The sequence below is a fragment of the Mauremys reevesii genome, linkage group 17 (assembly GCF_016161935.1).
Source record: "Mauremys reevesii isolate NIE-2019 linkage group 17, ASM1616193v1, whole genome shotgun sequence".
NCBI lineage: Eukaryota > Metazoa > Chordata > Testudines > Geoemydidae > Mauremys > Mauremys reevesii.
This window is the reverse complement of record NC_052639.1, coordinates 4,336,819-4,361,803: the sequence shown is the minus strand read 5'-3', so window position 1 is coordinate 4,361,803 and position 24,985 is coordinate 4,336,819. Positions and strand designations below refer to the sequence as shown.

Sequence of the window (24,985 nt, the reverse complement as noted above, 5' to 3'; positions counted from 1 at the left end):
GCCTTCGCCGCTCATCTCCTCGCCCTTCCCGCCCCGTTCGGCCTGCGGCTCTGGATCAACCCTGTCCCGCCCGCGAGCTGCCTTCCCCATGCCCGGCTCGCCCTGAGCTCCCCTCCCCCAGGCCCTGTCACCTGGCCCATCTGTGTCTCAGCCCCTCCCCTCCCTGCTCCCCATTGGCCAGCGGCTGATTCTCGCCGTGCTTCAGTGTCCTCCACCCTTGATGTCTCTGCTCCTCTCCCACCACACGCTCTGTCCACCCCCACAAGCCACCTTGACTCCCCTGCCTCTCCAGCGACCGTCTCCTCTCGAGTGCCTTGAAGGCGGTGTCTGCCAAGGCTGGCTGCCGTTCTCGTCCCATCGCAGGGAATTCACCAGCACAGCTACCCGCGCTACAATTACCCGGCAAGTTTCCCCATGTAGACAAGCCCTTAGACCCGCTCCAGGCCATCTCTCGCCCCTCGTACGCCATCAAATCAGCAGGGCCGCCCAGAGGATTCCGGGGGCCTGGGGTCTTCAGTGGCAGGGGGCCCCCGCTTTGGTGGTAATTTGGAGGCGGGGGGGGGGGGTCCTTCCGCTCCAGGACCTGCCGCTGAAGTGCCCCGAAGACCCGCGGCGGGGGCCCCCTGCCGCTGAATTACCGCCGAAGTGGGACCCACCGCCGAAGAGCAGCCGGGTCTCCAGCGGTAATTCGGCGGCGGGGGGCCCCTGCCGTGGGTCTTCGGGGCACTTCGGCGGCAGGTCCCGCTTCGGCGGTAATTCGGCGGCGGGGGGGTGTGTGTCCTTCTGCCCTGGAGCAGAAGGACCCCCCGCCGGCGAAGACCGGGAGCAGAAGAAGCTCCGGGGGCCCGGGCCCCGCTAGAGTTTTCCGGGGCCCCACTTGCCCCCCCCTTTGGGCAGCCCTGCAAATCAGCCTCGCCAAAGTCTAACAGCCTCTTCCCAGCCAAAAGCCAGGGCTCCTCTCTATCCTCTTCCTCCTCGACGCCAGCGACAGCTCCCTGCTTCCAATCCCGTCCTCCCTCCGCTCTCATCCCAGCCCTCTCCCGCTGTCCCTGCAGTACCCCGTTCGCTGGGCCCCCCTGTCCTCTCTGTGGGCATCCCCTGCTCCTCTCACTAGGCCCTCACCTCCAAGCCAGGCTTCCAATGCCAGCCTTAGTGATGCCCAGACCCGCCTAGCCCGGCCCCCGTTCCCGCAGCCCTACACCTCAGCTCAGCCTCCCAACGTCAGCTCCTGGACGTCCAGCCAGCAACTTCAGCTCAGCTGAGCTTTGGGTTCCATCTCCCCATCCCAGACCATCACCTGGGCGTCTCCTCCCCCAGGCCCTGGCTCTGTGTCCAAGCCGTGTGCTCCTCACTAGCTCCCCCGTCTCCTGCCAGCCCCGGGGGACTCACGTCTGGATGGCCTTGCAGATGCTGTCGATGCTGAGGCCGCCCTTGCGGAGCGTGATGGCCAGGTTCTTGGCTCGGTTGGACTCGATCAGCGTCACCTTGCTAGGGGCCTTCTGAGCAGCCTTCACCTTCAGGGTGCTGATGTCTAAGCTGGGCCCCTGAGCCTTCGTCTTGAACTGCTCCTCGAAGTCGTTCATGTCCAGTTCCTGCGGGGAGGGGGGCGGAGGGGCTGAATGCAGCAGCACAGAGATGGAGAGAGGGAGGGGGAGCGCCAGCACAATGTGGGGGGGGGGAGTGCAAGGGAGGGGGGGAGCCCGTTCCTCTAGGGCTGGGCCGGCTTCCTACTGGTGACATCCATGAAACTGTCCCAGCGCCAGAGAGCCCCTCTCCAGGGTGCTGAAGAGCCTCCTCCAGCCACCTCTCCCAGCACTTCCCTCCGCTGCCGCATCTCCCCTCTCTGGGCTGGGAGAGGTGGCTGGGCTGGGCCAGGGCTGGGTGCCCCAGTTTCGCGGCACCGGGCTGCCGGTCTGGCCTGCAGGCCGTTCGGGCAGTGTCCACGCAGCACAGCTCACAGCCTGCTCCGCCCCTCACCCAGGGCAAGGCAGCCTCACCTGCAGGACCTTCTCGTCGTTGAGCTCGTTGAAGATGGTCCCGTTGATCTGGGTGGGTTTCAGAGCCACCCAGTTGAAGATGGGCATCCTGAACTTGGTTTGAATCGGCTTCTTGATCTTGACAGCTAGCGGGGAGAGGGAGGGAGAGGAGTGGGCTGGAAAGCGTGCCAGGAGCGCCCACAGAACCAGCCTGCGGCGCCAGGACAACCGGGACCGCACAGCTCCTCCAACACCATCACAAAGCTTGCAGAAGGGTTTTCACGCCTCCATGAGAGCTAGTGCCTTGTGGGCAATCTCCTTTCCCTGGAGCCCGGCTCTGCCGCCAGAGGCAAGGCGTCAGATGGACCCATGTTCCGATCCAGTCGGCAGAAGGGCAGGGACCAGGCTAAGCGGCCACGGGTGTGATACTGAGTTAGACGGACCCATGGTCTAATACAGGCTGGCAAGGGGGTTTCACTGCTAGGTCAGGGGGTCAGATCGGCCCCAGGTCATTTTCAGCTGAAGGCTGTTTGGGGATGGCTGTGAAGTGATGGGTGAGATCAATCTCCACATCACACCCAAACCCATTCCCCTGGCTGGCCCAGCGGAGGTTAAGGGCTGTCAGGACCAGGGGACTAACCGTCCCTTTTGTGGTGTAACTGATGCTGGCCAAGCTACGCCTGCTCTGTGGATAACCAGGGGACCCGTCTCCCCAGGGCACCCCCGGCCCCTCTGCCCAGCGCTGCGCTCTGGCTCTCACCCTGCACACACCATCCCACATGGACACCATCACGTCCCGGAAACTGGACTCACCTGAACTGGCTGCTGGGGTTGGGCCGCTGACCTCTCCAGCTGGCATTCCCAGAGGCGGGGGTGGAGGGGGAGGAGGGGCTGGGCCACCCTCCACCGAGAGGGGAGGAGGTGGTGGGATTTCGACCCCGGGAAGGGGCGGGGCAGGCGGAGGGGTGTCGCTCCCAGGAAGGGGTGGAGCTGGAGGGGGTGCAGAAGGTTGGGCTTGCTGCTGAGAAGGCAGGTTGGCAGAGTCAGTGTCTTCGGTGTGGGGCAGTGGGGGAGGCGGAGGAATCGTCTGGGCAGCAGCAGGGGGCGGCAGTGGGGAGCAAATGGAAGGAGATGTGAAATCTGCAAAGTAAGAGAGAGAAATGTCACCCATCCACCCTGCCAGCCATGGAGTGACTAGGCTCAGCAAGAGGCATCTGTCCCCAGCCACTGACCTGCTGAGTCACCGTCCCGCTCTGTGCCTCGGTTTCCCCATTTGTACCATTGGTGTATGATGCTGACCCTCCTCTGTAAAGGGCTTTCAGATGCTCCGCGGGGAGGGGCAGACAGAGTGCTTTGGGACATATCCGTGCAGCACCTGGCACGGGGCCCCGGTCCCAGGAAGCGGCCCGTGTGCACCATGGGAAGAACACAGGCAGCCCGTGGGCAGCAGGACAGCACCTGCATGAGGCTCTTGCTGTGGGGATCCGGCCCTTTGGGGGCTCTGGGGTTTGCAGCCCCAGCCGGGACAGGCCAGAGGGGAGGAGCATGGGGCTGGGACATGGTAACCCAGTGTTCAGAGCCTCACTCCCAATGCAGGGGTCCCATCCTATTAACCCCTGCAGCCCCCAGCTACGCTGCCCACTGAAGGTACCTGGGCTGGTAGAGGCGGAGGCTTCTACAGTAACCGTGGGGACTGCTGTGGTTTCCATGACAACAGGGACAATCTCGATGGCAACGGCTCCCTCTGGCCCACGCAGGATCCGGACTAACCCTTTCTCCTCCAGCTCCTCCAGCTTCTGCTCCAAGGCCGAGGGCCGGGCATCCGCCAGCCTCTGCTGCTGCTGCTGCTGCGGGGGGGAGCTGGCTTGGCTGCTGGATTCGCTGAGCCGCTCCTGGGCAGACACACACAGCACAGCGGGCATCAGTGCCATCCCCCCTCCCCGGCAGAGGGACCCGATCCCCTGTGCCTCGCGCAGGAGCCAGCAGGGACGAGCCTGCCTGAGAGATCCAGAGAGGGGTGGGGGGATCATCCACGAACAGAGAGGCACCACCTTGCCCCCCCCATCTCCGGCACTGGCAGCTCGGTGCCGGGAGCCCACCTGCAGCAGGAAGCCCCAGTCCTGGCAGCGCCGCGCCGGGAGAGGAGCCGCTCGGGGAGGCTGGCAGCAGCATTGTGAGATCTCTGTGTGGGAACATCTCCCCACTGGAACACCCACCATTCTCCAGAACCAGCCTCTCCCCGTCTCCTTGCTCCCAGACCTCCCCCACCCCGCCCGACACCTCTCTCACTGCCCTCTGCACCTTCCCACTTGGCCGCCCCCCGCCCCTAGCCTCGGTGCCCCCACTCCCTTCCCCGCTGGTCTCACCCGGAGTGTCTCTACTTCACGGCGCGTCTGGCTCAGCTGTTTCTCCAGCTCCGCGATCTTGGCCATTGACTCGTTCTCCGCATCCTGGAGCTTCTCTGTGAGCTGCGAGAGGAGCCAGCGTTCAGCCAGTCCCCCACGAGCGGGGCCGTGGGGTGGGCCAGGGCACAGGCTCCCAGCATGTGGAGGGAGGAGGGGAGTTGCAGATGACACAGCCCCGATGCCAGGAGCAGGCGTGTGCAGCAGACCACCTCCCCTCTACCATGCTGGGAGCCCCCTGCCCAAGAGAAAAGTCCCAGTGTCCCCCCTCCAGCAGCAAGCCCAGGCCATGGGGTCAGCGCACTCAGTGCCAGGGTCAAAGCTCCCGGGCTGATAGAGCTGCAGGCAGCATGGAGGCCTCGTTCCCTGGCACCTCACATTGGCCAAAAACTGGAACAGCAGGGACCAAAGCAACCAGCCCTCCTGTCCCAGAGCTGGGCGGCGCTAGGGGCATGGAGGAGCAGCCCTGGAATCCCTCCCCGCTGTCAGGTCACAGAGACACGCTGAGCACATGGCAGCGTTTTCCTGCCCATACGCAGATCAGCTCCTGCAGACGCCCTTAGCAGGAATGGCTCCTCGCTCCCTGCCTGGTGCCCCAGGGTCCTCACCTGCCCCACTTGCTCCTGGAGGTCCTCCATGTGCTCCAGCACAGCATTCTTGGTCTCTGTGTCCTCCAGCAGGGCGCCCACGTCGAAGATGTTATCCAGGTACGCCTGGATCTGCACCTGCAGCTTGTCACTCTCCGTGTAACGCAGCCTCTGTCACAAGATAGCAAGGATCCCCATTCAAAGCCAGGCCCAGCCCAGCCCTTAACCCTACCGGGGAGTTCAGCTGAATGCGCAGCCGCCCACACCTCCTCTTCTGGGGTCTCCACGCAGCCTCCGGAAACACCCTGCTCCTCCTCTGGAATGTGGCTCTGGGGAAGAGGGAGCCAGAGGACCCCAGTCCTAGCCCAGCCCTTCTCTGTCCCAGCATTTCCAGGCTGCGTGGCCGATAGCCCAGGCTGGGATGTCACACGTGGTGCGTGTGCAGGGGCGGCTCTAGGCATTTGGCCGCCCCAAGCAAGGCGGCTTGCCTGCGGGAGGTCCGCCAAAGCCGCGGGACCAGCGGACCCTCTGCCGGCAAGCCGCCGAAGGCAGCCTGCCTGCCGCCCTCGCGGCCACCAGCAGAGCGCCCCCCGTGGCTTGCCGCCCCAAGCACGCGCTTGGCGTGCTGGGGCCCGGAGCCGCCCCTGTGCGTGCGGACGAGGCCCATTAAAGGAGATGGCTGTAGACAGAGGATGTCCCTCGTTGAGAAGACAGTGGCTCACACCTCCAGTGATGGGGGCATACAGACCAGCCCTCTCTCCCCTCCCTCAGAACTCAGTGGTCAGAGCGGCCTCACCTCCAGATACTCATCCAGCCCCAGGTGAGTGAACTCGTATTGCAGGAAGACGCGGAAGTTCATGTTCTCCACCGAGTGCACCACGATGTTGATAAACTGCATGCAGGCCACCTGCCGGGGAGCCCCAGGGTTAGCACCAGAGCCTCTCCTTCCACCGGGGAAGCGGCGGGCGGGAAGCAGTGAGATACAAGCAGAGACACTACAACCATCAGTGAGCAGCGCCAGAAGCAGCCGCCTGGCCGCCCAGTCTTGTGACCTTGCCGCTAGAGGGTCTCATGCTAGGCACATAACCCAGCGTGCACACGCATGAGACGGCGTTTCCCATTGCTAGCCCACTAACGCGGCTGCAGAGTGCTTTACGGGACCACGGTCAAGCAAGTCAGCGCAGAGAAGAGAACCCCGGCGTCCTGCCACCCGCTCCAGAACGCTGTCTCCCTTAATCAGAGCCGAAGAAATCACTGATTGGTTTTGTTTGGTGGCTAAACCCAAAATAAATAAATAAATAACTCATTTTGTTTCAAACCAAAGTGGGTTTTTTTCATTTTTTTCTCAGTGAAACAAAACCCACCACAACGATGTCACTAGCGCTGAATGCAACATTCGGAATGCCGACTTGAAACACAAACGGCAACCCGGTTTGTTTAGACATTTGCTAAACCTTTCTTGCTTTCAGGCTTTTTTGTGCCTGAAACTATTCGCCGTGTTTGGCCCGAATTCCGTGCCCCGAAAAAGGAATTTTATGGTGAATTTACTATTTGCCAAAAAAGTGTCACCCAGCTGTACCCTGAACACAGCCAGGCTTAGTGGGAGGAGAGGAGGGAAGCCCAGAGCCAACACAGCTGCTGGACACAGGGAAAATCAAGCCTCAAAGACCCAGTCAGTGGGGCTCATGGCATTGGAACGGCCCCCTGCTAGCTCTGAGAGAGACCCTCCAGACTTGAAGGGGCTTAGAGTGCAATATATAAACTACTGCCCTCTAGTGGTTTGATGCCTATGCACACTAAAAGCCCTATTACTACTGACACCAAATGGGATTCACCCGCAGTTCAGGTGGGAGAGGCCTGGGAGTGAGATTAGAGGTTCTTTCCTCAGCGTCACACACGTGTGGTTTAACAGAGGGTCGATAGCCGTGTGTGGAGCCCTGGATCCACCCCAGGGGCAGTGGGGTGACAGGCGGAAGGAAGGGGCGCTGCAAACAGCTCTTTCCTGCACTAAGCAGATGGAAAAACCAGCCAAGTCTTCACATCACATGAGCCCCAAAGTCAGGCAGCAGCAGCACGTTATGGATGGTTTGGGGAATGGGGCAGGTGAGGGGGCTGCCTGGCCCCCGACGTCACTTCCCCCCACCTCACCCCAAATGCTCACCATGAAGTCAATGTTACTGTCCTCATTTCGGAAATACTCCATCAGCTTCTCAAAGCGATTCTTCTCTCCGCAGACCTGTGGGCAGGAGCAGAGTCCACTCAGCATGGGCGGGTTCTGTGCCATGGGCTGCTCCCTGCCCTGCAGAGAAGCCACCCAGCGAGGGAGCCGGGCCCAGACGGTGCCATCCTGCTGCCCTAGAGAGCAGTACGGTGTCTGCCCCGCTGCCAGGCACAGTCCAAAAGGGGAGTGGGAGCGTTGCCGTGCCCGGAACGTGCGTGAGTGGGACGCGAGTGTACGTGAGAGGGTGCATGTGCACGACTGAGTGTGCCAGAGCAGACACCCCGCTCCACTGGCCTCGTCCCAGTGTAACCCCACCCCTCACCACAGCCTGTTTCAGCTCAGAGCGCAGCACACACGGCTCGGAGCCCTCGGCAGCCCGTCTTCTGTTCCAGGGCTTGCGGGACTGAGATTTTCCTGCACTCCTAGAAATGAAGCCAAAGGCAGCTGGGGCAAAAAGGGGGGTAGATTCCCCAAGGGATCTCCAGCTCCTCCCCCCGCTACGTTACTCCAGTAGGTCAAAGCCTCCCCAAGGTAAGGGACCATGCGGTGCCCAGCACATGGGGCCTGCTCTCTGACCAGGCCGACAGACGCTGCAGTACAAATCCTGGATAACAACTCGGCCCGGGATGGAATGCCAATAACTGGCATCGCTCTGCCACTAGGGCCAGGCCCAGCTGACCAGACGGCTCAATAAAGCCGATGCGTTGCTGCCCCGTGGCAGCGACCCAGAGGGGGAGAGGGAGCCCTGCCCGTGGCCATGGCCAGGGCACACCAGCAGGCAGCCACAGGGCGATTCCTGGAATCCCAGCTGTAGAGGGATGGAAACGTTCAGTCCAGTTCAGCTACCCCTGGGCAGCCCCTTCCATGAGCCCGGTGGAGGCCGGGCCAGGCCCTGGGAAGAGCCAGGATGGGGACGTGAGGGGGGGTGGGCTGGGAGCTAGAGCCAGAGAGAACCGCAGGGTGCGTCTGAGTCCAGCAGCCTCCTTGGTTCACCACGGTCCTGCCCAGGCCCCTTCCCCACCAGGAGAGAGGCTGCGGCTCAGAACCGGGCCCCGTGAAGGTTGGGGCCTTTGGGTCCAGCTCCAGCGCTCGGTCCTTCGCCGAACGCCCGGGCACGGCCTTGCGCTGGGCAGGACTTCTCTGGTTCGCGATGCCTGCGCCATCCTACCCCTGTGCAGTGCAGGGGCAGTGCCCAGGCCACGGACACCACAGGACCTGGGCCCTGGCAGTCCAGCCCTGGCCAGAGCCAGCTGACGAGGGGAGAGAATTGGGGGGTTGTGAACAATCACCTTCCTCCAGCTGCTCCCTGGCTCTCATTTCTCTACTGTTCCCTGCAGGGATGTGAGCCCCCCATGGCCCATCCTGCAGTACCAGCAGGGGCTCGCAGAACTCAATCAACACATTAATTAATACCAACTCCCCTCGGATCGCACCTTCCAGCTGAACCTCACTCTCTAGGCACTGGAGCCTCACGCCCCCTTTGAGATGGGGTAGTTTTATTATTCCCGTTATGCAGATGGGGAAACTGAGGCACGGAGTTGGGACTGGTCACCCAGCATGCTAGCAGCAGAGCCAGGAATAGAACCCAGGTGTCCTGGCTCCAAGCGCAGCCATGGCTGGGATGCAGTGATAGGAGCAAGACAGCACCGGTAGCTGCTGAAACGGCCATGCTAGCGAACTGAAACCCAAGTCACTGAGCCAACGCCGCCCCCCGTCACAGCCCCCACTACTGCAGACCGTGCTCCGGCTCGCTGGCCTGTCTCCAGCGTGAGGGATCAGGTCAGCTCCCCTCCATTCATCGCTCGGATGTCAGCCTGGTTTCCCGGCTCCCACCCAGCTCCCTGCTGCTGCGCCCGGGAATTCAATCCAGCCTGCAGCCCATGTCACCCAATCGGCCTCTTTGACAGAGCCCCCTTGTAGGGTTACGGCAGCAACAGAGCGACAGCTGGGGCAGCTCATTGCCAGGCACTGCCGGCCCTGCCTGAGCACCGGATCGCGGACGCTCCCCGCGCGGAACAGCCGCCACTCGCCCCAGCAGCCGCAGCGCGCGGCCCTCGGCGCGTTGGTTCTGTCCCCCGGGGAGAAGGGAGAGCAGCAAAGGGCAATCGCAGGACACGGCCCCGGGGGCTGCCGGGCAGGACAGAGGGACACTGGCAGGGCTAGGCTGGGGGGCAGGGCCAGGCTGGGGGGCAGGGCTAGGCTGGGGGGCCGGCTAGAAGCGGCCTGGGGCTGCCGGGCAGGACGGGGGGCGCTGGCAGGGCTCACACACTGTACCCAGGACTCCGGCACAGCCCCTGCCCATCGCTCTCCACCACGAGCAGCACCACACTCAGGAGCCCTCCCCTCAGTGCGCAGAGCCCTCTGGGCGGGGAGATGAGGAGGGAGCTTGGCCTCCCCCCCGAGAGGCGAATCTCCACAGCTGCGTGAAGTGCCCCCGTCCCATCCCCTGCTGCATTAGAGCCTCCCTGAGTCAGCCCAGCGGGAGGCGCCTGCGGCACCCGGGCACTAGCCACGCCTGCGAGAACTTCCCGGCTGGCAGCGCAGACCGGCACGGAGAGCCTGGCGGAGGAGCTGGGCATTCCCCTCCGCGGGGGCACGGGCGGGACGTTGTGCCGTTTCAAAGGGACGACATCCCCTTCCTTCAGAGCTGCGCCGCCACGGGGCGCGGGAGTTTACAAACCCCAACAGCAAGAGGGACGTTTCAGGAGCCCAGACCAGGGACGGCAGGCGGGGGGCGGCTAAATGTGAGTGGGAGGGAAGGATTGTGGGCTGGCTCCAAGGTCATTTGGGGGAGATTTTCAGAAATGTTTAAGGGAGTTAGGAGCCTGACTCCCATTGATAGCCAATGGGACTGTGCGCCTAACTCCCCTAGGAACTTCTAAAAGACTTCCCCTTCCTGGCTGTATGGGGGCAGGGCTAGACTGGTCATGGGTGGAGATACCATGCTGGTGTAACCCACACACCTCCTGGGGGTGGGGCTGCCCCATCTAGCAGCACCAAGACCGCGTGGCGAGAGAGGTGAATGAGTCTGCTCCAGCCTTAGCGAAGAGCCAGTTGGCTTTAGCTCCTGCTGTAGAGACTCGTGCACTAAGCTCCAGAGGCCCCCGCTTCAATCCTGCCGGCCCATGACCAGGGTCTGTCGGCGTTACACTGTATCACCTGCTTTCCAGGCAAGGCCCTATGGTCAGAGCCAGGGCCAGGGAGTAGGAGACCTGAGGGCCATTCCTGGCTCTGCCACTGACTCACCATGGAGCCTTGGCTGAGTCCTTTCCCCACTCCGTGCCTCGGTTTCCCCATGTGTAGCGGGATGGGTAACCATGGCCACCCCCCATGGGGTTTACAAGAGTCAATACATCAGTGTCTGGAAAACACCTTGAGATCGTTGGCTAGAGAAGGGCGCCGGATTGTTCCTTGCTACCCCTCAGGGCCGGCGCAGAGAGGAAGAGACGGGAAACCTTCAGTACGGCGTCCATCCGACGCCCCCGCTTGCCAGCTGGCAGCCCTGGGCAGGGAGCCACGGAGGGCAGAGGTCACGTTCTGACCCCATTCCGAACGCCCGCACCTGCAGATAAGCCGCAGCCGGTGCTGGGGGCTCCCAGGAGGCAGCAATGGCAGGAGGGTTGGTTCTTGCCCTGGCACTGGCAGCAGAGACATGCCCTCCTCTGCCCATCCTTGCCCCCCACTCTGTCTGCAGCCAGGGCATGCTGCGAACGGGAGGGCATGGAGGCGAGCGTGAGGCAAAACACACAGAGCTGGGGAGGGCTGGCTGGTGTGCGGGTGCCCGCTGGGCATGGGGAAATGTCTGTGTATGCTGGGGGCGGGGGGGGACTGGCTCCAGGGAGCGGGGCTGTGAAGGAATGTGGGATTGCAGAGGGGAGAGGGGAGCCCCTCATTGCCAAGGAGAGCCCCTCATGGGCCCAGCCCACAAGGTGTGAGGTAGGGGCTCCTCAGAGAGAGCCGTGCTCCATGATGCTCCCAGAGACCCCTCCCGGGCCCACCGCCATGCTCGGCTCAGCTCTGGCCCAGGGAGGGCCGGCCAGGTGCAGCACCCATGTCCCGATGCCTAGGGCGCAACGTGGGAGGGGAGGGGTAGCTCGGCCCTGCCCACAGCAGCGATCTGACTGGCCAGAGCCCCAGAGATGGGCTGTGGGGCGCAGCCCTGCGCAGGAGGCAGGGGAGGGAGGTGACTGAGCAGGGCTTTCCCAGCTCCGGATGCACAGACACAGCAAGGCGGCACCGAGGGGCCAGAACCAGGCTGCTCAATCATGGAGCATCAATTCCGCTGGCTGCCACTCGCGGCCACGTTCATTAGTACCTGGCCTGTCTCCTCTCCTCTCCTCTCCTCAGACCTCACCCAGCTGGGGATCAGACGAGGAAACAGGCCCTGGGAAGGGCAGGGATTTATCCGAGCTGCACTGAGCGTTGCTGTCAGAACTGGGACTAGGAGGCAGGATTTCCTGGCTCCCACCCCTCGGCCAGGCCCCACCCCCATCCTCCACAGCAGGGGCTCCGAGATCCCCCAGGGCCAGCTGTCTCCTGGGCCCCGCCGGCTCGGACGCGATCGCTGGGGGACCCACCTCTTTGAAGTTGTCGAAGGCAGCGAGGATGATATCGTGCCCTCCTCGGACCAGGCACACGGCGGCCAGCAGCTCCAGGACGAGGGCTTTGGTCCTACAGGGAGAACACAGGGTCTGACTCCTTCTCTGCGGCACCAGCCACAAGCTGCTCGTCTTCACTCAGAAGCCCCTCCATGGCCTATGCCCCCTCCCTAGGGGCTCCCGTGCACTCCGAGGGCTGTCAGCCCCCTGCCAGCCTCCACCGCCCATGTGCTAACCTCTCAAACGACATGTCCCGCGCTGCCCTGCGCACTGCGGGGAGCTCCCCGAAACATCAGCAAAGCTGCCGCCTGACCCTCCTTAAACCCCTCCTTTGCCGCGATTCCACAGCCAGGCCAATGCTGACCAGCCCTGCTCGCTGCTTCCTGGTGCTCCCTGATCTGTCTGTCTGCAGCTGTCAACTCTCTGGGGCAGGGCCTGGCTTTTTGTTCTGTTTGTACAGCTCCTGGCGCAGCAGGGACCGCAGGGGAGCATACCTTGGGTTCTTGTTGTTCAGGCTCAAGGTGATCTCGTTGACACAGGCTGGATGGTTCATGACCAGGCTGAATCCAGACTAGGGGGAGAGGCAGGTGTTAGCAGGTTTGGGGCGGATGCACAGAGGGGCACAGATCGCAGGCCCATCCCACCCAAGGTGCTGGCAAGCCCCCGGCCAGCTGCTCTGCTGCCCCGCCGGCCCCCACAGGACCCAACACGCCAAGCTGAGCCAGGCCAGTTACAAGGACCCCAGTGAGGAGCAGCTGATGCCATGGAGAGAGAGGAGAGAGTCCGTAGCACTCAGGGGTCTCCATTGTGGACCAGGCCCCTGGGCTCAGCGCCACAGGGACATCAGGAGGGGCCGCAGGGATGACAGCTGGGGGCAGGAGGGAGGACACAACCGGAGGGGAGGGGAGAAAGGGGGAAGGGAAGGAAGGGGGGTTGCTGGAGAGAGGGAGGCAGGGGAGAGCAGGAATGTGGCTGTTCAGTCACGTTCACGTTTCAGGCCCCCACCCGGTGGGACTGACCCTCTGGTCAGCACAGCCCACCCTGGAAGCACCACCCTGGGGTGCTGGGTGGAACCTGCCCTCAGCCCCAACCCTCAGACTGGGAGGTCACTGGCCTGGGCTGGGGACGAATCAAACAGCTCACTGCCCAAGGGGCAGGCGAGAAGCCCCCAGCACCACCCGAGCTCCCGGGACTCTCTCCTGCTGGAACCCCACAGATTAAATGGAGGAGGCCGCTGGCACTGTGCCATTCTCCCGAGCCCCAGCTGGCTGGCAGAGTCCAGGCCAACGCTGGGTGGGGTGATTTCCCTGAGACTGTCCCGGAGGGGCAGCACTCAGGAACAGCTGGGGACAGCGAGGCCCCGGGGGTGGCTCACAGCTAAGCAGGGAGATCACAACACCAGACACGTCTCTCCCCGCCTGGCTGCTGGGAAGGGCGAGGGGCTCCCTGCCCCCGAGTGGTGGGGCTCTGCTCTGCGGTGCCTGCACAGCCGCACGGAGCAGGCCCCAGGCCCCCCTCTCCCACCCCCCAGGGAATTGCCTTTCTGGCGAGCCATGGCCTTGCCCCCACCTGGTAGTTCATGATGGCGCGCAGGCACATGATGCAGAGGTGGACGTCGTCCTTCTGGCTGATGATGCGCGAGTTCCGCAGCGCCTTCCTGCTGTGCACCGGGTTGAGTCTGGGCCAAAGGGAGAGAGCGGGTGACGCCGGGGAAAGACTCGGCAGGCAGCACAGCTACAGAAAGCACCGGCTGGGGGCCTGGCTGGCTCCGACTGGGAACGGGGTCCCCTCTGATCCGTCCCCAGTCTGCAGCCCCAGACACCCCACCCCACGGGCTGTCTTGGCAGACAGGCCGACGACTGAGTGGGCTGGGCTCCGCCTTGAGGCTGGCCGGGGAGCGCGAAGGGCGTTGGCCCGGCCCAGTCTGCACCCTAGTGAGTCGCTGATCTCAGATGGCTGCGGGAGGCTCACCGGGGCGCATAGGAGTTCATAGGTGGCCTGGGGTTACTCTCCTGATCGCTCCAAGGGGCGCTGGAGGGATGTTGAAAGAATGTGTGGATCTGCTGGTTCAAGTGGCAGCAGCTGAAGGAGGATTACAGCCTGCAGGACAGGAGGGAGAAACAGGACTCGATGGGGACGCGCCCTCCTTGGAGGCACATGGCAGAATGGACCGGCGGGGGCTTGGCGGCCTCTCCGGGGCACAGGCAGGCGGCCAGGAGGCCTGAGTGCCCAGCACGCAGCAGCGGAGCAAGGCCAGGCCGTGCACTCAGCACCACGCTCCTCTTACAGGCCGCTAGAGGGCCCAGGGCCTGGATCTTCCTTGACTTTACCACCAGGCCCTGCCCATCACACCTCCGATCTTCGCATGCAGGGAACTCCCTTGGCCTGTCCATGGTCACATTTCAAACTATCCAGTCCCTAAGGAGGGTCCCTGCTTTGTCACTGCACCAACGGCTGCTCCCTCGCATCTCTGCCCCGCAGAGCGGATGGCACAGGCTGACACCCCCGCAGCCTCCAGGGGACCATGTACAGGCTTGAAGCCAGGAATTCTGGGTTGGGTTCCTGCGCAGTCACTGCAGGTAGCAGCCGGGTGAGCCGGGAACTCAGTAAGTCCCTATTGATTCTTAAGGGGTATTTCTGCTCTGGAAATCAGCTGGCAAAGTGCCCGGGGTGCCATGGCTATCGTCTCTCTGGTTTCCATGCCCAGCGTGCTGTGGTGAGGTGATTACCTAGCTGCCAGCCTTGCAAACACACCCGGCGGGGTGGGGTGGGGGGAGGCCAGGTTCTTTCCTCCTTGCACATCACCACGAGCGGCCAAGGCCCGCAGGCCAAAATAGGCCCTCGGCACCACCTGCCCACAGGGGCAATTCTACGCATGCACAAAAGGCTCCTCCCCCTGGCTAGACAGGTCCCGCAGCGCTACTGGGGTCAGACTCTGGCTCTCCCCTGCCACCCGTGGCTGGGCTGGTCCCGCGGGGCCAATGGGGTCAGACCCACCCCACCCCCGGGACTGGGCTGGCCCACGGGGTCACAGGAGTGACAGTAGGTCTGACTGCACACACAGGAGCGTGAAGCAGCACCGTAGGACGACCTTATACATGACTAGAAATAGAACTGGGAAGCGATGCCAGAGCCTGACCCCAAGCACCAGGAACACTGGGGCAGATGGCAGCGCCGTACCTCCACCATCTCCGAGAGTGAGCTCTGGTTACCTACCGTGAGACACGGCCCGAGGGAAGCGTGCAAAAGAAGCCTGTGGTTAGAATGTGGGAGGGGAACGGGCGTGCACAGAGCCGCATGAGGTGAGCGGGCTTTGAACTAGAACTGGATCAGAACCAGGCAGATTCAGCGTGGGCGTGGGTGGGTCCAGCTCCTCAACGTCCACTTTTAACATTTCACCTTGTTTTCAGATCCACAAGGTTTTGACCTATTGTCCTTTTAGGCCTCCCAACCCTACCCTGTGCTAGCATCCTGATGGGGAAACTGAGGCACAGGTCACATGGTGAGTCAGGAGCAGAGTCGGGGAGGAGGGATGTTTTCGTGGTCAGGGCACCAAGTTAAATTCCCTGCTCTGCTACAGACCTTGTGTGTGACCTTGGGCAAATCGCTTAGTCTCGCTGTGCCTGAGCTGGGTGAAATGGGGACAATGGCACTTCCCTGTCACCTGGGGGTGCTGAGGAGAAATATGTTAGAAGAGGCCAGTGGTAACAGATAAGTAGTTAAGATAATTTCTCAGGGACAGAACCTGGATTCCTGGCACTAGGTCCCCTGCATTAGACGGCCCGTGCTTCCTGGGGCCGGGGCTGGGGTGTAATTCAGGTACAGCTGTTCTCTGGGTCACCAAGCTCCATGTTTATCAGTTTAGGGGAAAGTTATTAGAGACCCCCCCAGATTATCATTTACACAAACTTGGCCTTCTGGCCAACATCAGATCAGTGCAGTTTCTGGTGGTCCTCTAGTGGCTACAGCCCTGACCCTGCTGTGCAAGCATCACTCAGCCACAGCCAACACACTCAGAACTCGAGGAATGGGGCTGGGCAGTTATTTCTTGGCGGTGGTGGTTTTTCTTAAATTTATTTTTATTTTAATTGTGAAAATTTTCAAACGGCTCCATTATTCCCTGACCCTCACCAAGCCATTAGCCTCAGTAATATCCTGCAGCATGGAGTGCCCCGAGTTAAATATATGGTATGGAAAAAAGGAAAGGTGGTGGGGAGAGGGGCGGGTTTCTCAGCCCAGCAACTCCAGGCTGTACTGACTCCAGAGGGGCAGCGTGTCAGTGCCAGAGCAACTGAGACAAAGCTGTGTGTGTCCCGAGTCGTAAGAGGCCCCAGTGCAATGGTGCCACGGGCGCTCCCACAAGGGGGGCTGATGTTCTGTTGGGTGCAGGGATGTAGCTGGGCGCCTCCCTCCTGGCCCAGGGCAGAATCAGGCCCACGAGCTGCAGCCTGTTTGCTTGGCCAGAAGAACCCAGACCGGAGCTGCCCACTGGCAATGGCCTCTCCGCCGGTACCTCTGAGCAGGGCGGGAGTGCTGACTGCGTGTGTTACCTGATAGTCAGGTTCCTCGCTTTGGAGGAGCCCTGTGTGGGGGACGAGGAGTTGCTCTTGCTGAGGTCCTCCATGGATCTGTCCGGGGACTTGCCCTTGTCAGAGCCCGGGCTCCCGTTATCTGCGCTCTCCATATTGTACCTGGAGCCACACACGTGAAGACAGACGTGTGAGTCAGCAGAATATAGCGAGGCCTCGTAAGAGGCCGCAGGATCCCGGCCAGTGGTGGGGAAGGGCAGACCCAGCGACAGAGCACAGTGAGAGGAGGTCCCCCCGCATAGGGATCTCGCGGCTCCTCAGCAGAGACCCCCACAACTCGAGCCGGGGGGGGTGGGGTGGTGAGACTGCCCAGCCCAGCCCAGCTCTCACTCCCCTGGGACTGCAGAGACTGGCCCACACCAGCTTGCTCCCCAGCCGGCCTCCAGCCCAACGCTACCACTCAGCCGGCCAGAGCCACACTTAGCCACACACGCCTCAGGGCAGGTACTGCTGCCACCACGGCCCTGCATGGCCCACACGTGCCCCCAGGGACCAGCGACGCCCCCACGGATGGTTCCGCGGAGGAGGTGCCCTGTCACCCCGCACGCAGACCATGCGGGCCCAGGGGTCTGAGGTCAGGGAGGTTTAACCATCCGTCCCCGGTGGGTTAATCACGGAACAGCAACCAGCCCTGGGCGCCAGGGCCGGCCCTGAGGCAGCAGGTTGAGGGAGTGGAGACGGACGGGCTTTTAGGGAGATCTCGGCAAGCGGCAGAAATTTCAGCACCCGGGACAGGGACGGACAAGGGGATGGGGAGGGGCGACATTTGTTAAGGGTTTTCATAGATTTTAAGGCCAGATAGAATCATCTAAGTCTGTCCTCCCGCCTAGCACAGGCCACAGACCCTCCCCCAGGGGTGCCAGCACGTCTGAGCTGGAGCATGTTTCTCAGCCTTTGCCGGTTGGCAACCCCGTCTGTGAAGCCAAAATCTGTGCAGCCCCCCTCAGCGTGTACCACAGAACGATCTCAGTGCCAGCCAGGCTCAGCCCACCCTGCATCTCGGCAGGGGGCTGGCCCATGCGGTGCCGTCTAGCCCAGCGGCTCTGTGAGCTGGGCATGTTCCCAGAGGCGGGCACGGCACACGTGACCCTGAAGGCTCGGGGGGTGTGAGGGGAGGGGGATGAGACTCTGCTTTAGATGGTACCAAGGTGCCTGGCCACCCCCAATGGCTTGAGCAGAGCTGTCGGGAGACGGCCAGTCTTGATCTAAACACTCCCCGGGATGGAGAATTTACCCTGTCCCTAGGGAGGCTGGTCAATCACCCTCCCTGTGAGCAACTGGCACCTCCTTTCTAATCGGCTTCAGCTCCCAGCCCTTGGGTCTCATTCTGCCTGGCTCCTCTGCTCTCAGAAACCTGCTCCTGGTCAAACGGAGCCGAGGGAGCCCCGCTCGCACACCCCAGATCCCGCTGGCCTCCCATGGAGAGCTGGGGCCCGAGCCCTGATGTCGCAGGGGCCAGGCTCGTGTGGCCCCTCCCCTCCCATGCCCAGGCCAGGACAGGCAGCTACAGCTGTCGTGTGTGTGGGAAAGTCGCTTCCGGGAAGGGCACGTGGAGATCAAGCTTCTTTTAATGAAAGGCGACAGGGCGGAGCCACCAGCACGCCGGTGGGCCCCAGTCTGGCACCTGTGGGCTAGCCAGTGTGCTGCCCCCCGCCTGGGAGCTGCCCGCGGCTGCTAGGGGCTGGCGCTCCTTGCTGCCAGGGGGCACAGACTGGTACACTAGCAGGTATGGGCGGCCCCAGACTGTGGCTCTTGGCCCTGCCCTCCGGGGAGGCTGCTTTCAGGGACTCGTTCCCAACGAGCCGTAAAGAAAGCCAAGGGGCTGCCTCCCCCCGCTCACAAGCTGCTAGTGAGGGATGCAGAGGCCGTCTAGCCAAGTGGCCGAGGTTCAGAGCCAGGGCCTGTTAACGCAGGAGCAGGGATCTCATGAGCATGGCGCTCGGGCAGGTCTCCCACATTAGTCACAGGCCCGACTCGCGTGCTTACAGCTCGGCACAGCGGCGCTGGTCTGACGCGGGGCCAACCCGTCCCAGCGCCCTCCCCTCCCCGGCGGGGCACAGGGCTCAGCAGCAACTTACGTGAGGGCGCACTGGGCGAAGGCGAGGTATTCCAGCAGAACGTCCAGCCCCTTGTTTTCCTCGTTCAGGAACTCCTGCACCCAGCTGGGCGAGAGGAGGTGCGTTAGCCAGGGAGATCAGGCAGGGACGGCCCAGCTGCACCCCCATCCTCACGCCTGTTTCTCTTTTCTTCCCTTTGCTTCCTTGCTAGAGCGTCTCTCCCCTCCCGTCGGGCCGGAGCGGCCCAGCCCTGTGGCTACCCCTGCTCAGACTGAACCCAGCTGTAACGGGGAGCCCAGGGGCAGCTCTGCACGAGCCAGTGGGCAGGGGCAGAGTGGGCTGGACGCACGCTGGCTCTGCCCCCCTCACACACTAGCCACAGCCCTGGGATTAAGTAATCTGCTCCCTTCCTAGAGCTGTGCGGGGACTTGCCCAAGGCCAGGCAGGGTGCCTGAGGCAAGGCTGGGAATGGCCCTCAGGTTTCCTAAGTCTCAGAGCCCAATGTCTGAACCCCCAGACCCACCTTCCTGCTCTCCCAGAAACCCCTCCGCTTGTCTCTTGCTTGGCTGCCGTCACCCCCACCCCATCCATGCTCCTCTGCCCAGCACACGGGGGTAGATTTAGCATTAGACATACTCCAGGTCACCCTGGCAGCGCAGCCACTGGGCCGGCCAGGCCTCAGTGCCCATTCCCACCCAGCCTGGGTCTGGTCCTGAGAGCCCGTCACACGCTGCACTCCAGGTAACGTCAGAGAGGCTTCTGCACAAAGCGTGGGGCCACAGAAGTGCCAGTGTGGACACAAGAACAAAGGGATATAAACTGCCCATCAACAAGGTTAGGTTTGAAATGAGGCAACGCTTTCTAACCAGCAGAGGAGTGAAGGTCCCATCTCCACCCAGATTTCCGCCTGTTCTGGATCTTCCATGATCCAGGTGTGGCTGGTAAACAGCCAGGGGCCCACAAAAGCCTCACCACCGAAGTCATGAGATTGTCACAGTGGGATGGTGGCACTGAGGCAAACTCAGTGGGGCCATCCCTAGTTCGCCACCGTGCTCACCCCTCCCAGACACGGCATGACCATTATGGCATCTGAAAGCCAAGCAGAGGAGAGCAGCACATGGCACATGGCAGGAATGCATCACTAACGGGTCTTGAACCAGGGACCTTTGTACTCAAAAAAACAGCACCTCTGCTGCTGGAGTCAAAGCAGACCTCCGGCTAGCATTGATAGCAGCTCCTCCTCCTTGCCTCCTTGCAGGCCTGCAGTGGTTAGCAGGCAAGAGTGTAACACCCCTTGTCTGCACACCCAGTCGGCACAGCCGCCCATTAAAACGCAGACCTGCAGCCCCCAAAGCACAAGCCCTATCACCAGAGTTGAGTCACTTGCAGGCTGGGAGCGGCCACTAGAGGGAGACAGTCATCTGCACGAACCCTGGACGTTAGCACGTGATCCATAGATACTCACCGGATATAGTTGGTCCTCAGCGAGATCTCCAGCTCTCGGAGCACCTGTGTGGACTCCTGCACTCGCCTCTTAAACTGCGTTTCAAAAAGCAAAGGGGCGTTAGACAGATCTGCAACATCACTGGCCAGGCCGCAGCCTCATTTCTCGTTTACCACCTGTGTTAACTCCAGATAACCTCCAGAGCAGCGATTCCCAACGTTACTGGTCCACGGACCACCCTTGGAGACCAGCTGCTTGCCTTCCCTCAGGCCAGCATCTCCTTTCTGCGCACAGTTATTTTAGGCCTTAACAGACTTAAGTATTTACAGAGTCAAAGTGAAATAAGTTTCAAATGTGGCTGGTGGAGATCTGCCTGGGGGAAACTAGAAGACAAGGCATTTTGGCTGGGGGTGCCTGGGGGAGGGCTACGGGACGTGAGGTTGAGAGGGGGTTGGACATTTTGTGACTCAATGGTTTAAATGCCGATCTGTTAAATCCCAAACTTTTCACAGGAACGTCCTAGTTTCCATTAAACTTCTGTAAGGAAGGTTCCTCAGGCCCAGGATGGAATTTTGAGTCAAAATGAGAGAGACGCAGCCCCACTCTGGAACAGCCTGACTCAGAACAGGCCCTGGGGCCTGGAGCCTGGGGCTGTCACATCCCAGGGGAGTGCCCTGACCTCAGGTTATTCTGGGATGGACGGGGGGGGGGGTGTCTCTCTGAGGTTTTTCCACACAAAAAACTTCAAAAAGTTGCAGTTTCATCTCGATGCAGAACAGGAACGTTCTTGAATTCAGGAAAAGTGGTGTGAGCTGGGAATCCCGCTTCCCGCCAGCTGTAAGGAGGTTAGGCTGCGGGGAGGGGCGCTGGGGGGGCGTGAGGGAGTGGGCACGTAAAGGGCAGGGACGGACAGGGAGCTGGGGGAGCCTTGGCTGGAAATGAGGGGGCCTCACCTGGCATCAGGCAGCTCCAGCTCCGATTCACCCTGCCCATTTCCTCTGCCCTGGTCCCTGGACTAAACTCCTTCCTCGCAGCCAAGGGATTCCACAGCCTTTCTCCTAAGGGCTGTGCTGTGACTCAGCCCACCAGTATCCAGCTGCCAGCCCCGCTCCAGGGAGCCTCCTTTGCTCCCCCACTGAGCCTTGGGGGCTGTGCTGTGACTCAGGCAGGCTCCCCAGTCTCTCTTCCGGGTCCCAGCCCAGGGAACCTCTCTCCTGGGCTGCTGCGCCCCTGTAATTCTGCTCTCCCTCTCCTCCCGGGAGCCAGCCAGCCAGGAGCTGGACACCTGACCCAACCTCCAGCTAGTCCGCTGCCCCCTGAATACCAGTGTCCTCGAAGGGCTCATGGCATGAAGAGGGGTTGTCTGGTCCAGGCTCCCCTCCCCCCTACAGAGGACAGACCCCCCTGCTACCGGGCACCACTTCCGACAGCTCCTGTGCCCTGGGGGTGCACGTACCCCCGTTCGGGGACCTCAGCGCTCGACCGTGGCACAAAAGCTAAGGGGCAGCAAAGGAGAGGGGAGAATAAAAGGGGGAGGATAATACCGCCATGGCAATCAGCCAATCGGAGGTCACCTTTCTGCTGACTCCGCCCGTATCCACGTAGCTCTTCAGTTTCTGGATGTAGGCAGAGGGGGGGTTCTTGACCTGGAACCGTTCCTGCGAGGAGGGGGGAGAAGGGAGCTTCCTCAGACGCTGGAGGGGAACACGCAGCCCTGAGCGCTGGCGCAATGTGTGTGCACCCGGGCGAGCACCCACACGAGAGCGGGACGCGGAGGAGACTGCAGGGGTCTGAGCTGTGCATGAGATACAGCTGCATGGGGCAGGGAGAGAGACTCGCTCTTCGGAAGGGACCTGCTGCCCAGGTCGCCTGCCCCCGGGAACTAGCCAGACGGGGAGTTGGTGGCTTTACAGAGAAAGGACGTTTGCCAGGATCCGGCAGGATTTCCATGCTGAGTGGGAGCGAGTGAAGCGGCCTGGCTCAGAACTCACAGCCAGCCCCCTTCTTTAGGGCACCACGCCGGGCTCAGACAGACACCGGTCATCACGCAGTGCTGTGGGCATGGGGGTGGGGGAGTGCCACAGGGACCCTCCCCAGCTCGGATGCTACATCAGCTGCCTGTGACAGCCCTGCAGTCCCCTGCCCCAGACCACACCACCGCACTCTCTAGTCCAGTCTCCTGTCTCGCCACCTCCAACTGTCAGTCCTGCCCAGCCAAGGACGAGCAGTGCCCAGAGCTGGATGCTCTGTAACCCCCCCGGCCACGCCTATTATAGAGCCCCACACCTTCCTATTCCCCTCCAACCCAGGGGCTCAAAGCTCTTTACACGCTGTCACGGAGTGTGGGGGAGTCGGGGCCCTGCACCCCCGGCCTCCTGCGATTCACCAGGACAGGAAAGCAGAAGGGTTATTTAGACAACAGGAACACAGGTTTTGCAGGCACAGATAACAGGAGCCTCCCCAGTTAGGTCCATCTGGGGGTCCCAGGAGCACCACAGCCCCCTTGGGGGGTCAGAGCCCTGTCTGGGCTTCCCTCCACTCCCCAGCCAGCTCCTGAAACTCCTCTCACTCCCCAGCCTTTGTCCAGCTTCCCGGGCAGAGGTGTCACCTGGCCTCTCCCCCTTCCTGGGTTCTCACGTTACATGCTCAGGTATCCTCTCTACAGCCAGTCTCCCATCCCCCAATGCAGATTGTCCCCCCTCAGCATTCACAGACCACAGTAAGAGCAGTCCCAGTTCGTCACACACACCCTCCTCCACTAAGCTGCACAAGCCCTGACCATGAGCTAGGTGAATATTATCCCTATTTTACAAAGTAGAGAAACTAAAGGACTTGCCGAAGGACAAGTTTGTGTCAGCGGTGGGATTAGAACCCGTATCTCCTGATGTCCAGTCCTGTGCATAACCACAGAGCAGCTTCCTCATCCCATGATATAGCACCAGGCTGCCTTCCTCCTCCCTATGGCCCAGCACTGGGCCTTCCTCCCCCGTATGGCCCAGCTCTGGGCCTTCCTCCTCCCCGGGGCACAGCGCTGGGCCTGCCTCCCCCGTATGGCCCAGCTCTGGGCCTTCCTCCTCCCCGGGGCACAGCGCTGGGCCTGCCTCCCCCGTATGGCCCAGCACTGGGCCTTCCTCCTCCCCTGGGCACAGTGCTGGGCCTGCCTCCCCACACCCCCCCAAGGGCACGGTGCTGGGCCTGCCTCCCCTCCCGCTCCAGGCACAGCGCTGGGCCTGCCTCCACCCCTGCCCCCACCCCAGGCACAGTGCTGGGCCTGCCTCCCCCCACCCCCACACAGCGCTGGGCCTGCCTCCACCCACAGTAGAAGATTGTGCAAGAGGGACTGTTGCCTGACACCAGCTGGTGAGCAGAGGGCCCATCAATCCGCCGCTATCAGTGTCACTGCAGATACTGGGCACACAGATGTTAACTCATTTGAAGAAGCTGCTTGTCCTAGGGCCGGTCTACACTGAAAACATACAGGGGCCTAGTTCTGCCTCTGGGGCGTGACAAATCCACACTACTGAGCGAGATCACTATGGCGACCTATCCCCGGAGCAGACCGCGCTAGGTCCACAGAGGGGTTCTTCCACGTACCTAGCTACCGCCCCTCCCTCGGGGAGGTGGATTAACTACAGTCAGGCCATGTTGACACCACAAAATTACATCGGCATCCAGCCACTGCGGTTAGTAAATTGCTTGTGCGTGCACACTTGGCTCCTTGGGTGCACAACCTCCCCAGTAGCGCTTGGACATCACTGTGGGGCATTATGGGACAGCTCCTGAAAGCCGGCACCTGTCCGTGTAAGCAACAGAGTCTGCACTGACACTGTGTCCACCTAAGTACAGCAGCCGTGACGCTCCACCGCTCGGGGAAGTGGTGTTACTAAACCGGCGTAGAGAAGCACTTACATCAGCAGGACCCACAGTTAAGCGAAGACGCTTCCACGGTTAGGTTGACGCAAGGCAGCTTACGTCATCCTAACCATGTGCCTAGGCAGCAGCTCTGCAGAAAAAGACCTGGGGGTTACAGTGGACGAGAAGCTGGATATGAGTCAGCAGTGTGCCCTCGTTGCCAAGACAGCTAACGGCATATTGGGCTGTATTAGTAGATCGAGGGAAGTGATTATTCCCCTCTATTCAACACTGGTGAGGCCACATCAGGAGTATTGAGTCCAGTTTTGGTCTCCCCACTACAGAAAGGATGTGGACAAATTGGAAAGAGTCCAGCGAAGGGCAACAAAAATGATTAGGGGGCTGGGGCACATGACTTATGAGGAGAGGACCAGGGAACTGGGATTGTTTAGTCTGCAGAAGAGAAGAGTGAGGATTTGATAGCAGCCTTCATCTACCTGAAGGGGGGTTCCAAAGAGGATGGAGCTTGGCTGTTCTCAGTGGTGGCAGATGACAGAACAAGGAGCAATGGTCTCAAGTTGCAGTGGGGGAGGTTGTAGAACTGATGAATGAAATTGTTTTTAATTGTTCACTTTATTAATGTAACTTCATAAGTAAAGTTGTATGAATGAAACAACATTCATTCATAAAACCGGTTTCCCCAGTAACTGGCTAATTGACTATTAAGATGCTTGTTAAGAGCCATAGCCGTTCAGACAGTTGCCGTTGTAAGTTTCACGGTCAATCCAGTTCCTGCTTAAATCACTAAGACTTGCACTGTTTCAGTATTGTAACTTCTGCTCACTGTTTGCCATTCACTACACTTGTCTACACTGTAACTCAAACTCCATTTTAAAACGCTCACTCCATTTTGTAAAAGCTTGCTGCAACCTTCAGTTTTGCAAAACTCGGCTATAATCTTATTAGTTTAGTTTAGATGTGTGACTGAGGTATGTATGAATGATGGAATTCCGGCACCAGCCTGTCCTGATGAAATAAAGTTCAAACACCAACGGCTGAAGATTCAGACAAGAGCCCTAACAAAAGTGTGAAGAGTCCACCCTAAAAAGGTACAATAGAAGGAAGATCAAAGCCAGGTCCGAGGCTGAAAGTCCCGTCTGCAATTGACAGGTGATCAATCACCAAACCCAGAGGCAGCGTGACACAGCAAGACCTATAGACTCTGGATTCAAACTGAAGCCTACAAAATGATGGGTGAG

At 61.2% G+C, this 24,985-nt stretch overlaps 1 protein-coding gene across 5 annotated transcripts in view; it reads right to left on the bottom strand.

Annotated features, from left to right (window-relative positions):
- FMNL1 (formin like 1) overlaps nt 1–24,985 on the bottom strand; it is a 55,846-nt gene that overhangs the window by 8,036 nt on the left and 22,825 nt on the right. For 2 of the 5 annotated variants that reach the window (XM_039504199.1, XM_039504203.1), the window contains exons 3-17: nt 21,419–21,532; nt 19,896–19,969; nt 18,452–18,535; nt 16,335–16,475; nt 13,354–13,462; nt 12,279–12,355; nt 11,764–11,857; nt 7,127–7,201; nt 5,762–5,872; nt 4,987–5,136; nt 4,343–4,444; nt 3,628–3,868; nt 2,790–3,116; nt 1,998–2,122; nt 1,390–1,592 (exon numbers count right to left, since the gene is read on the bottom strand). In XM_039504199.1, the coding sequence (XP_039360133.1) occupies nt 1,390–1,592; nt 1,998–2,122; nt 2,790–3,116; nt 3,628–3,868; nt 4,343–4,444; nt 4,987–5,136; nt 5,762–5,872; nt 7,127–7,201; nt 11,764–11,857; nt 12,279–12,355; nt 13,354–13,462; nt 16,335–16,475; nt 18,452–18,535; nt 19,896–19,969; nt 21,419–21,532 (2,027 nt within the window). The remainder of the gene's footprint in view (nt 1–1,389; nt 1,593–1,997; nt 2,123–2,789; nt 3,117–3,627; nt 3,869–4,342; nt 4,445–4,986; nt 5,137–5,761; nt 5,873–7,126; nt 7,202–11,763; nt 11,858–12,278; nt 12,356–13,353; nt 13,463–16,334; nt 16,476–18,451; nt 18,536–19,895; nt 19,970–21,418; nt 21,533–24,985) is intronic. The other 3 variants (XM_039504201.1, XM_039504202.1, XM_039504204.1) reach the window with 3 other exon arrangements.